Source organism: Sus scrofa, chromosome 1 (genome assembly GCF_000003025.6).
Source record: "Sus scrofa isolate TJ Tabasco breed Duroc chromosome 1, Sscrofa11.1, whole genome shotgun sequence".
NCBI classification, from domain to species: domain Eukaryota; kingdom Metazoa; phylum Chordata; class Mammalia; order Artiodactyla; family Suidae; genus Sus; species Sus scrofa.
The window spans coordinates 187,716,107-187,729,814 of NC_010443.5; the positions used below are offsets into that span (position 1 = coordinate 187,716,107).

Sequence of the window (13,708 nt, forward strand, 5' to 3'; positions counted from 1 at the left end):
CAAGACTCCTTTTTCATGCTGGCAACTTTAACTTACTCTTCATATCCTCCAGGCAGCAGATCCACCCTGTCTTTCATGTCATACTTTCTGAGTGTTGATTAGCAGCTTTTTTGAGAGGACAGAGGCCTCCAGGGAAAGCAAGAGAACTAACAAAGGCTGAACAAAACTAGAAAGATGGTAACAAAGTAGCATTGGTGGAGGAAGACTCCCCAACACTTCCTTTAAAAAGAAAGGGAAAGAAGAATCAAAACAGTAGAGGGAAATGCGAGCCAGCTGTAGACAGGCGGGAGCAGCCAATGGTGGGTGATTACCTTCAACTGCCTCCCAAATACCTGCAACCAAAACAAAGAATCAAAGAAAGAAAGCAAGCTGGGCCAAAACTGGAAAGGAGAAGATTTGGCTGTTGGGTTAAGAAGAGAATAGGGGCAACCCAACCAGGCCCATTTAATCTGACGACATTAGGAGTTTTCCTGGGAGAACAATTACAGCATTGAGCTCCTTGCTTCTAACTTCACTTGACAGCCTGAGTTTGTTTTAATTGGGGTGTGAATGAACAGCATTATTTATTAATGTGTAAGGGATCCTTGGGAAAGCATAACCTTTTTTCCTAGTTGTGACCATTTTATTGGTGGAACCATTTGAAAACATTAGTTCTAATATTTAAGTTTGCTGGGGACACTTTTTTGTGGAGGTGTACAAACTGTTATGGCAAATGGTTTGCTTTGGACTAATGAGCCAGCTCAAAGTGGCATTTGGTGGTGAGGGAATTGGAGGAGGGGGGAGGTTTGGAGACACAGCGACTTGTCTGTCTACTTTGACAAGATTTATTAGTAGTGGTTAGAAACATGTTTCAGCTTTTTTTTCCCCCCTCAACTACATAAATATAGTTGTCAGTGTGTGACATAACACAGGCCACAATAATAGACTCCACCCAGCCAGAAGGCATCTAATTCAGAACTAGAAAGCAAGAGGCTTGCCTAGAAATGAATAACATGAGACAATGACAGAGGACATGGGTGAGTGGAATTTGGCAGACAGAAGTCCTACTAAAATTAGAATTTAATTCCTCTATTACCAAGTATGGTGTTTGGCCTACAGTAGGCATAAAGCATAGGTGAGCTGAATAGAATTAATTTTGTTTGCTGATGAGCACCTAAGCATAATTCCATTTTTAGATCTAATATACAGTCTGGTTAATAATGAATCTTGGTTGTAGCTATAGTCCCTTTCATGTCTGAGAGGGGCAGCCATGGGGACATCAGTGGAGGGTGGCAAGAGAACTGTTTTCTTTTTGGGGGGTTTTTGGTAAATGTCAACTTGACTCTATTTGTCACAGAGACTAAATGGGTACTATAAAGTTAGTTAGAAAGTCTGTTCATGAAAAAGCAATTTATAACTAATGTACAGTTTCTTGAATGCTTGCAAAGCCATGGTCCTGAGTACAGTAATACCAAGAGGATATTAAAACAATCTCTGCATTCAGGATCCTTGGGAAAGCATAAACTTTAATAATGTAATTGGAGGGAAGAGATACATATAAACACCTACATAGATGTGTATGTACATACCCAGATAAATAACCATACAAGTAGCATTTGGTAAGAATCAAAGAGTCATGCAATTAACTGGAGTTCAGAGGAGGGAAGTGAACTGATCTTGGAAGGAAGGAGGCTGGAGGACCACACAGAGGGGAGAAATGGAGAATCCCTTCTGCCCCTAGCTTGCTGTGTGGCAGTTCGTGGACCAGGGAACCAGCCACAGAGCCACAATAGTAACCTGAGCCAGAGCAGTGATGACTCGGAGTCCTGAATTGTTAGGCCACCAGGGAACTCCAGAAATAGAGAATTCTTGACAGGGGTAAACAGCTGGGTAAAGGTGTAAAAGTCTAAGGTAATGATATAGGATTATCATTTACCTAAGTTTCAGCAAATTGTGACTTGCTGGCTTCAACTTCTGAGGCTCCTGGCCCTATTGCTTTTTTAAAAATAGATATGGTACTTTTCCATAGATAAGCCAGCTAGTGGCATTTCCAGGTCCCCATCCTATTGAAATTCCCTGTGACGAGTGTGCCAAGTAAACATGACCATAATACCACTGCTGCTCCAGGGGAAAAGTTTGTCTCCCTGGAGGAAAAAAAAAGTTACAACTCTTATAGCCCTTACTATGTATGTGCCTGCCACGCTGTTAACGCACCCCCATGCATATTACATACTGAATTTATAATTCTTACAACAGACATGTTCTGTTAGCAGCTCCATTCTACCATTGGGGAAACGGAGGTGAAGTTACTTGCACAGCCTGTCTTGGCTGGAAAGGGCATTCAAATGCAAGCAGTCTGGTTTCAGTCAGAGCTTTTGTGCTTGCAGACTAAATAACAACAATAAAAAAACTCAAAAACCGAGGCGCGCACGCGCGCGCACACACTAGACCCCAAGCCTGTAAAAGAATTGATGCAACCGCTTGCAATACAGCGACATCCTACTGCCTAATTTTTAATGCTTTCCGTAAAAAAAGATGAAAACAACAGCAACAAAACTGAGGGCTAAACGGTTTTAGGACAACGGTGTACTGTGCCTTGTAGTTCCTGCCTTTTACAGCGTGGAGTCAAAAAACCAAACCCAAGATACGGTCTTGGAATACTTTGGCAGGACCTTGCTGGGTAAGGTGAAAGAAACCTAAGTCGGCCGGAGTGGATAGGGACAGTGGACGTGTGGGAAAGGGTTAATACTGTGCTGCAACTCGGTCGAGTTTCAGAAAGTTCTCCGGGGAGCCCAACTACCGCGTCCCTCGGCGGACCCTGCCTGCGAGGCCGACTGTAATAGGATGCTGGGGATCGAGGCGCTCGCCCGTGGCTTTGTGAGACGGAAAAGAACCAATAAGGAGCGAGGCAAAAACTGGGTGCCGTAAACCCGAAAAGGGGGCGAGGAGGCCCGCGGGAAGAGCGAGGGGGGAGGAGAGAGGGAGGAGCGGGGAGGGCCGCGCGAGGAGGAGGCCGGCGCAGAGCGCGAGCGGCGCCCCAGACACAAGAGGGGGAAGCCGAAGGGGGAGCGGGCCTCGCCGCCGAGGGGCCGGCGCGGGGAGGCGGGCGCCGGGCGGGGGTTCGCTGTGCCGCCGCTCGTGACGTAGCGCCGGGCAGGGCGTTATCAGTTGCGGGGCCGCGGCGAGGGACGCTCGGCGACAGCGGACGACGCCGCCCGGGCCCGGACGGCTGCAGCCCGCGGCCACGCGCGGGTCCCGAGCGCTCCGTGTCTCCGCCCCCATCGCCGCCGCCACCGCGCCCCACCGCCGGGAGGCATGAGCCCAGGGTCGCAGCCTTAGCGCCCGCTCCTCCTCCCGGGCGGCCCGGCTGCGGGGACGGGTGCGCGCTGCAGGGTTGGGGGCCATGAAGCCGAGTCTGGCAGGGACCGCGAGGGAGCTGGAGCCGCCGGCGCCGGCCCGGGGCGAGCAGCGCGCGGCGGAGTCCGAGGGGCGCTGGCGGGAGAAGGGAGAGGCGGACACGGAGCGGCAGCGCACCCGCGAGCGGCAGGAGGCCACGCTGGCCGGGCTGGCGGAACTGGAGTACCTGCGCCAGCGCCAGGAACTGCTGGTCCGGGGCGCCCTGCGCGGCGCCGGGGTCTCGGGGGCCGCTGCAGTCCGCTCCGGGGAGCTGCCGGGGGAGGCGGCGCAGCGCAGCCGCCTGGAGGAGAAGTTCTTGGAGGAGAACATCTTGCTGCTGCGGAAGCAATTGGTAGGTCTTGGCCGGAGGTGGGGGCGCGGCTGTCCTTGATGAGGGGCCGGGTTTCGGGCAGGTGGCCCGCGGCGGGCGCTTGGGTGCGGCGGGCTGGAGACATCCTCCGGCTTCCGGGGATCCCCTCCCGGTGCCTCCCTGACCCTGGGTTCCTGAGGGTGCCCGCGGCGTGTGGGTTGCCGACGCCCACGGGTCCCCGGCGTGTGCCCGCTTTGTGTCAGGTGAGGGCCTGGCGACCCCGCGCGGAGGGCTGGGCGGGGGTGGCCGCCCTCCCCCACCTCCCTCTTTTGCCTTCGGGATTCTTGGTGTTGCCTGTTCCTAACCTCCCCTCTCTATAGTTAGACAAATGCGTGCGCTCTTCCCGAAGGTTTGCAAACCCTCGTTTGAAATAGCATTTCTTTGAAGGGCTTCTCGGCTTCAGGTCCTTCCGCCAGGAGGGGACAAAAGCCGAGGAGGGGGCGTGTGGCATGGTTGCCTGTCCCGTGCCGAATTTTACGGTTACACGGAAGTGGCCCCGGGGACCCTGCCGCTCCTAGGGTTGTCCCCGGCCGGCCAGCTTTTGCCTGGGCTGCTGCCTCATTTCAGATAGAAGCCCTTTGTATGAGCGGCTAAGACACATGCAAATGATGGAAATTTGGCTGGAGAAAGTGTCCCCTCCCCTCATATTTTATCCGTACTCTTCGCTGAGACTTGAATTGGAGGTGAGAGAAGTGAAAATCTGCTTCCAGGGAGCATTTCTCTTTACTGGATTTGCGTCAGTGTCTCAGACATTCCCCGCAGTCTTCATTAATCGGGAAGAAAAAGAACTTTGGCGCTTCATGTATTGATGAACAGCTTTTGACCCCGCCTCAGAGTAATGGCGGCAGCTTTGTTTCGGTGACCTCAAAAATGTAGTTTTGCAAACAGAAAAAAAAAAAAAAATCCTTATCTGACCATGTGATCCTATCTGAAACTAGACACATGCTAGATAATGTCCCTCCTGCAATTACGAACAGAGTGATGCTGTGCAGTTGTCAAGTGCCTTCTTGTTTTACCTCTTTTCAGATGATTTTCTCTTTTTTTGAGCATTGACGTGATTTGACTTGTTTAGTTCCTTTTTACCCCTGAAGAAACTCATTCTAACAAATAAACATGTGTGTCCCCAAGCTTTTTAAGTCAAAGGACAGACAAGAGGAGTAGATGTGCATCTGTTTAGTCAGGATGGATGTACATGGTGGTTTGTGGAATACCTCTTGTTTTGGCATTTGTCTGTGGTTTTTGGTAGCAGACCAGAGTTGCGTATAACTCTGATTTGAGCCAATTCTTGCTGGTTATGCCTGGTCATTGACATTGTGTGCATTGTACAATAGCACCTCCTGCTCTTCTTGAATCTCACGATTTTAAGTGGCGCATTCCTGTTGTCCCCTGGAGGGGAGCAAGGCTGCATGTCAGGAGAATTCCCGGCCAGTCAGTGTTTGTGGTACTATTTTCATTTGTAGACTTGGCATTTGTGATTTGAACCAGATGCCTTTTGAGGTTTTTTTTTTTTTTTTTTTTTTTTTTTTTTTTTTTTTCCCTCTCCCAGCCATAGGAAGCACTAGGTGGCGGTGTGACACTCCAATCTGTCACCTTTGGAAACCCGAGTTGAGTTCAAATCTTGATGGAGCTTCCCTTGAGGGTTTTGGATTCTGCCAGCTCACATTATACTTGGCACTGGCTATTAGTATTAGTTTCTCACTTTCAAAGGCCCTAAGACTGATTAAACCCCACAAAGCAATTCATAGAAAACAAAACTCTGCAGGACATTTGGCCAGAAAATCTCACCTAAGTAAGATTATAGTGCATTGGAGGAAATCTGTTACACTCTACCTTCAAGTCGAAGAGTCTACTGTGAAGTACTGTTGTGTGAAAAAAATTGGCTGTACACAGAGGATTTTTAAAAACCTCAGTTTTTTTTTTATCCCTACCTATAAAAAGTTAATGTGTGTGTATATATGTGTGTGTGTGTGTGTGTGTGTGTGTGTGTATGTTAGTTGAAACTAAAAGCAAGCCTTGTTTTCATGAAGAAACTTTATATCACCAGAAAATGTGAGAAAGTGGAATTAGATATAGGACATATTTTTAAAGTTTTTTTATTTCAAGTCATCCAGGAGAATTTTGGTTTTAGAAGATTTAGTGACTGCCTCAGATGGTAATTGGAATACTTAGAGTGGGCTTTCTGGTTCTTTGTCACCAAAATGTGTTTATTTTTCCTTTCTCTGTCTCTTCCTAATCAGAATTGTTTGAGGAGAAGAGATGCTGGTTTGTTGAACCAGTTGCAAGAACTCGACAAGCAGATAAGTGACCTGAGACTGGATGTGGAAAAGACCTCTGAAGAGCACCTGGAGACAGACAGCCGACCTAGCTCAGGTGAGTGTGGGAGCACAAGGGAGAATTCTGCAGTCCTGAGTGCTACCTTGGCCCCCCCCATGCTTAGCATCCCCAGGTCTGCAAAGGACAATGACATTTGTTTCCAGTGCAGAGAGAATTAACAAGACAAAACAAAAAACAGTCTGCCATTCAGTGGCATGAGGGGAAAACAAAATCAGACAGCCAAATTTTTAATAATGAGATTGATCTGACTCAATGCCCTGAGTTTAAAAATAAAAGCTTCTATTCAAATTTCTGGAAGAGCGTTCTTCCTTTGAAACTTGAGAAAGTCAGAACTAGGCTAGAAAATTAGTCACACTTCAACTTCCTGAGACCACTTCAAAAGTTTTTTTTGTTTTTTGTTTTCCTTTTAAACCATTTGGCTCCTTAAATAAATTTGTTTTTCTCTTCAAGTTACTCTTTCTGAAATGTTCATGAAAAAGTTGAAGCCTTGACAGATCTAAGTCTCTTTCCTTGCACATCTTTAAAGGTGGGGTCAAGGAGGAAGGTCAGTTTGAGAGTGAGAGTAACTTTGAAATGTACCCATAGTCATGGGCTCTTTGCCTTTTTCTAAGGATTGCTAGAAATGAAGCCATAAAATCAGGACACTAAACCTAGTGAACCAAAATTGGCACCCCCTCCATACTCTCCCTTTCCTACTTTCCCTACATGATCACCCGTTTTCCTTTTAACACGAATGTGTATTATTGCTTGACATGATCTTAATCCCAAATGATATTTTTATTTGTAGGGTTTTATGAACTGAGTGATGGGGCTTCAGGGTCCCTTTCCAATTCCTCAAACTCGGTCTTCAGTGAATGTTTATCCAGTTGTCACTCCAGCACCTGCTTTTGCAGCCCCTTGGAGGCAGCCTTGACTATATCAGATGGTTGCCCCAAATCTGCAGGTAAGACTTTGTAGAATTGAAAGACATTCTTAATTGGAATGGGTCCTTAAAGGTCAACTTCACCTCCTTCTACTGATAAAAAACAAGAGCTCAGAGAATTTCACCAGCTTCTTGCATTTAGTGCCATAGTTGCATCTGGAATCAAGCTCACCACTAGTTCAGTCCTCTTTGGGTGTCACCTGGCTTTATATACTGATAGTAGTAAACAGCTCAGCATTAGAAATTGTGTCCCAGAGTTCCTGTCGTGGCTCAGTGGTTAATGAATCTGACTAGGAACCATGAGGTTGTGGGTTCGACCCCTGGTCTTGCTCAGTGGGTTAAGGATCCAGCGTTGCCATGAGCTGTGGTGTAGGTCTCAGACGCAGCTGGGATCCTGTGTTGCTGTGGCTGTGGCATAGGCTGGCGGCTACAGCTCCGATTAGACCCCTAGCCTGGGAACCTCCATATGCCGTGGGTGGGGCCCTAGAAAAGACAAAAAAAAAAAAAAAAAAGAAAGAAAGAAATTGTGTCCCAATGTTATAGGTCTTGAGTGCTGTTTCTGAACCTTTGCCATTAACTTGTTTGCATTTTCTTTTGAAAATCACTTTGGATCTGTTTTCTTCTTTCTTTAATCATTTAAAGCTAAAGCTTAGATTAAATTAAAATATTTTTCAGTTTGGCCAAGAGCTGCTTGGCACTTCTGGTAGTGGGGGCCCCACCGTGTTCTCCAGAATGCCTTGCATGATGGCAACTCTCTCTTCTTTTAGCAGGTGGATGGGGTAAGATCCCATTAGGCCATATTCCCCAATTGGGGCTTTGTTTGCAACGACCTCTAGACAGAATCATGCTCTTGTTGGTCCTGCGAGAGTTTCTGCATCCCTATTCTGTGTCACACACTGCTGTATGCTCTGCGCACAACTCTCTGCTTTGAATCCTCCCAACAGTTCTGCAGAGTGCAGGTGTTGTTAGCTCCATTTTATGTATCAGAAAACAAGGTCTTTGGAGGTTAGGTTAGGTAAGTTGTTTAAGGCTATGTAGCCAGTGAGGGGCAGAGGCAAGTTTCAAGCTCAGGATGCCAAGTTCTTGTTTTCCATCACCAAGGGAATTCACAAATTGTTGTGTTCATCCTCTCATCAGAGAAGGAATTTAGTTTCATACGTCCTTTGTCAGTGGCTCCTCATTTGCTGAATGGCAGAGTTGTTATTCCTTACTTCTGCTTTAGTGTGACTCTGCAGAAGAGCAGAGAAAATATGGGTCTTAAAGAAGCTATAGGTCCTAGCACAAGTATGTGTATGTGTTTTATATGTTGTTTGTTCACTCTGGTATAGGGCTGAATTTCTGAGGTCCAGGCAGTGCAAACATAACATCAGACAACTGAGGTGGCTAGTTGGCTGGTGTCTTTGTATTTGTACAGTGTGTGTTGGTAGCAGTAGTCATTTGGGGAAGCACAAATCTGTTATCTAAAGTGTCTAGGCCCAGAGTTCATTGGTAATTACTCCCTTTCACTCTGCAGATCTGGTTTCAGAGGGAAATTTTATAAACTCATTAAAGGTACTTTGGTATAGGTTTTCCTTAAAGACAGAACCCTGCTGTCCCAAATGCCACATCTTCACATAATTGAGACAGCTGGGCTGGCCCTTGGGGCCTGGGATGTCTGTCTTGTTCCTTAACACTATGGAGGGAAAAGGGATGCAAAGTGACATGTAGGTAAATGTGGCTTTAAGTCAGGCCAGATAGGTCTTAGGGTGGTGGAGGAGGGGTGGGTAAGGATACCAGCTAGAGAGCTTTCTTCTGCTTATAACAAAGCTGTTTATTGGAAGTGGAGGTGGGATTGGAGGCATGGCACTTTTATAATAATCTTTTGTTTACAAATGAATCACATAATTTCTGGGTCTAGACTGGATTTTCCCCCCAAGACTTCTAATTATCATTGAAATTCATGGAGCTTTCCTTTAAATTAAACAATTAACATAGAATCTAGCATGCAGTGGGTTTTTGGTATTTGAGTGAATAAACATAATTATAATGGAAGACAAATTAGTGATAAAAACATTGATTTTCCCTAACTAAAGATCGTTCAAGGGATTTGATATTTGTAATATTCACCAAGATAAGAAATCAAAAGCATGTGATGAAACAAGAAAGCTTGATTTCATTGTATTTTGGTAGGAACATTTTTGAGATGTGGGAAATTTATTCGTGAATACTACTACTCAATCTTTTAAAACCTCATTAAGAGTTCCTTAAAAAAAAGGGAGGGCGTGTGTGTGGCGAGTTCCCTGGTGGCTTATCAGATTACAGAGCAGGGTCACTACTGTGGCATGCATGGGTTTGATTCCTGGCTCAGGAATTTTTGTATGCTATGACGTGCCAAAAAAAGGTGTAACTTTTGAAAATATATGGTGATTGTTATTTAGATTTAATTAGTTTCTGTTGAAATTTGATCAATTTCCCTGTCCAATTAACAGTTAAATTTGAACACATGTCATCAAGAACTAGGTCTAAAAAAAATACAAAATGAGGAGAAAGCCCATTGAAAGTATAGTTTATCTGAAATATTTTAAAGGGAAACCAGAACACAGAAGGGAGAGTGACCTAGAGTAAGAATGACTCGAAAAATGTTTATTTTTCCAGTTATAAATGCAATATGTATTTACTGAAAATTTAGAAAACAGAAAATAAAGAGGAAAGTAAACATAATTTGCTTTCCAACCACACTGATATGCTACTATTAGCATCTTGGCATGCTTCACTTCAGACTTTTTTTTTTTTAAATATATCTAGTCTTTTTTTTGTTTGTTTTTTGTTTTTTGTCTTTTTGCTGTTTCTTGGGCCACTCCCGAGGCATATGGAGGTTCCCAGGCTAGGGGTCTAATCAGAGCTGTAGCCGCCAGCCTACGCCAGAGCCACAGCAACGCGGGATCCGAGCCGCGTCTGCAACCTACACCACAGCTCATGGCAACGCCGGATCGTTAACCCACTGAGCAAGGGCAGGGACTGAACCCGCAACCTCATGGTTCCTAGTCGGATTCTTTAACCACTGCACCACCACGGGAACTCCTAATATATCTAGTCTTAATAAAACTATAGTCAATATCCTGGTATTGTGATTTTCACTCCACTTTAAAATGTTTTCCCCATTTTATTCAATAGTTTGAAAGCATTTTAATGGCTGGATATTTTCCTTCAGAGTTCTATCATATCTTGTTAAAAATTCCTTTGTTAGTTATTTTTTCCCTCCCCCCAATAGTATGTATGCACTGTATGTGAAATAGTGGAGTATCTTGTGGCATATTTTTTGATTCTTTAGCATTCTCTCTCAACCCATGAGTTTATCTTCGTGGAAATTGGCCTGAGTCAAGCTGGTGCTGACCGATTCATTTCTTCAGAGTGTACCTTTAAATGTTTTTCAGATCTCATAGGATGGTTGGAGTATAAAGAAAGCCATTCTGAAGGCCAGACCTCAGGGCCAGTTTGCTGTTCCCCCTCCACATCACAATCTAATGCCCTTGGTGTCATTGCAGATGTGAATCCCAAGTACCAATGCGATCTGGTGTCTAAAAATGGGAATGACGTGTACCGCTACCCCAGCCCGCTTCACGCCGTGGCGGTGCAGAGTCCGATGTTTCTGCTTTGCTTGACCGGAAACCCCCTGAGGGAAGAGGAGAGGCTTGCTAACCATGCCAGTGACATGTGTGTCGGATCCGAGCTGGACGCCGTCAAGACAGACACTTCCTTGCCATCTCCAAGCAGTTTGTGGTCTGCTCCCTATCCTTCATCCAGTAAGAAAATGGATGGTTACATTCTGAGCCTGGTCCAGAAAAAAACACACCCTGTAAGGACCAACAAACCGAGAACCAGTGTGAACGCTGACCCCACCAAGGGGCTTCTGAGGAATGGGAGTGTTTGTGTCAGAGTGACTGGGGGCATCTCACAGGGCAACAGTGGGAACCTTAAGAATTCTAAACAGATGCCTTTGCCCTCTGGCGGGATCCCTTCTTTGGACAATGGGACATTCTCCCCACTGAAGCAGTGGGCCAAAGACCCAAAGCCAGAACTACTGGAAAGCAAGAGGTTGCCCCTGCCTGAGGGCTGCTCCCCAGGCGCTGCCAGTGAACTTCAAGGTAAGCATCTGCCCAAAACCGCCAAGCCAGTCTCCCAGGAACACGCTAGGTGTCCCCCCGCGGGGACAGGGGAGTCCCCTAAGGAAAGCAGTCAGATCCCAGCTGCCTCTCCCAAAGAGAGTCCCGGGAAGGTCCCCGCCCCGCTGCAAGAGAACAGAGGGGGCCAGCCGCTGAAAAAGGTGCCTCAGAAAAACAGCCTGCAGGCTGTCTCTCCGGCGGCGCCCGCTTCCGCCGCTCCGGCCCAGCTGCCCCCAGTTTTCCCGGCCGCTGAGGAGCGGCCGGCCCTGGATTTCAGAAGCGAGGGCTCTTCTTCCCAGAGCCTGGAGGAAGGGCCTCCGGGGAAGGCGCCGCCCGCCCTGGCGCAGCCGCCCGGCGTCAGGCCGCCCCGGGGAGCGCGGTCCGCGGCCGCCCCAAGGGGCTCCGCCCAGAAGCCCCGCGCCCCGGGCGGGCACGGGCCAGAGAGCTCGCTGCCCGCCGTGCGGGAGAAGGCGCGGGCGGCCGGCAGGAGGTGTCGGCTCCCGGACGACACGGATACGAACAAGAAACTGCGGAGAGCGCCAGCCAAGGGGCGGCGAAGCGGGGGCGGCCAGCCAGACGCTGGGCTCCCGGGCCGGCAGCTGGGGGCGGGCCACCGGGCGGGGAGCCGCGCGCATGGCCACGGCCACGGGCGGGAGGCGGTGGTGGCCAAGCCCAAACACAAGCGAACTGACTCGCGGCGGTGGAGGTCGGCCGCCGAGGTGTCCTACGAGGAGGCGCTGCGGCGGGCGCGGCGGGGCCGGCGGGAGCCCGCCGCCCTGTTCGCGGCGGGGCCGCCCTTCGCCAGCCCCTATGCCTACGTGGCCAGCGACTCGGAGTACTCGGCCGAGTGCGAGTCCCTGTTCCACTCGACCGTGCTGGACACCAGCGAGGACGAGCGCAGCAACTACACCACCAACTGCTTCGGCGACAGCGAGTCCAGCGTGAGCGAGGGCGACTTCGTGGGCGACAGCAGCAGCACCAGCGACTCGGAGGAGAGCGGGGGCCTGATTTGGTCCCAGTTCGTCCAGACGCTCCCTCTGCAGCCGGTCCCGGCCCCGGACCTCCGCGGTCACCCCACCAAAACCTTTGTCAAGATCAAGGCTTCGCACAACCTCAAGAAGAAGATCCTTCGCTTTCGGTCTGGCTCTCTGAAACTGATGACGACCGTTTGAGTAGCACCGTTGGTGTAGAAAGCGGGAGTTTTTCTCCTTCCCAAGAAAGCTGTGGCGTCTTCCTTGTTGTGTGTAATAATTTCATAGAATGCTTTCTTTTGTTAAGTTAAAACCGAGGTGAATTATGTCTCATCTTCATCGTGTATGGACACTAGTGCCTTTAATGGAAGGTAAAGAATGTTTTGCTGGTTAGAAGTGAATATCGAGTTTCTGATGGTGGTGATAGTGAATTTTGTGGTACCGATGGCTTTTATTTGAAATTTTCTAAGCATTTTGAAGGCACAGGTTGTAATGTTCAAGTGTTAATGGGATGAGACCGTTTGGTCTGAAGGTCAGGTGAATGGAATTTTCCGACATACACTTGCTCCTTTGGTTCTTTGGGGTGGCGTCTCCATGAGGGTTTATCTTGTTGGGGCTAACACATACAGTTTTGTGAGGTAGGTACAGGGGGCAGTCATGGGTTTTCTATAACTTTTTATATACTCTGCTTTTCTCAGATGTATCCCCATTCTATTTTCTTCTCAGAACTGTTTGGTTTACTGGACTCAGAACTTGAAGACCAGACCCTAAATCCAGAGAGGTGACCTGGATAGGTAGGCTGGTAATACCTTAAAATGATTCACTAAAACCTTTGCCGCACTTGGTGCCTAGGCCCTGGTTACAGTAACCCCCCAGGGCCATTTACCCAACATGGATGCCTTTCTTCCCCTCCCTGATTTGCAGCAGATCCAACCATTTCTTCCTTGGAGACTTGCCTTTGGGATAACATTTTGGTCATTGGATACAGAGACACTCAGTCCTAACAAAATAACCTTTGGGTGTGACCCCCAAGCTCAGAATTGCTCACTGAGCACTGTGCCACCTAAGCATTAGCCCAAACATATTAGTGCAATCCAGTCCAGATTGGACCACTGACCCTCTCTGGAAGGGCTTTTTTTTAAAAAAAAATTTTTTTTGGTAAACAGTATTGTGTAAAGTTGCTTTTTTATACCAATATATGCATGTTTGGTGCATGAGTAGTATTTGTTTTGATATTCCTGTTGATGTTAAATGACTGTATGATATAAACAGTATGTGTTTTTATATATCTTTGTGTAAATTTAATATAACACATTATATGCTGTAATAAACAATTTGTTTTACTGCTGTTAAGTTTGTTATTTGGGTATAAAACCAGGGGTTTACACCTGTAAACCTTGTGCTGATTATTGTGGGGTTTATATTAGGCTATTCTAGCATTAGATTATTACTTGCAATCATTAAGGCAGATTTTAGGCGTATTGGAATGGATGTTGAGTAAGCAAATGAGGAAAAGCAAACTTCTGATTCTTTAAAATTTAGGGTAAATTTGATAGGTCTCTACTAAGGAAAATATTTCTCAGACTTCCCCTCT

The 13,708-nt window shown here is 47.4% G+C and overlaps 1 protein-coding gene across 1 annotated transcript; it reads left to right on the forward strand.

Annotated features, from left to right (window-relative positions):
• On the forward strand, window positions 3,285–13,462 carry DACT1 (dishevelled binding antagonist of beta catenin 1). The gene is made up of 4 exons (XM_021102679.1): window positions 3,285–3,727; window positions 5,983–6,115; window positions 6,867–7,022; window positions 10,526–13,462. The coding sequence occupies exons 1-4, from the start codon at window positions 3,383–3,385 to the stop codon at window positions 12,313–12,315; spliced, it is 2,424 nt and encodes an 807-aa protein (XP_020958338.1). The 5' UTR covers window positions 3,285–3,382; the 3' UTR covers window positions 12,316–13,462.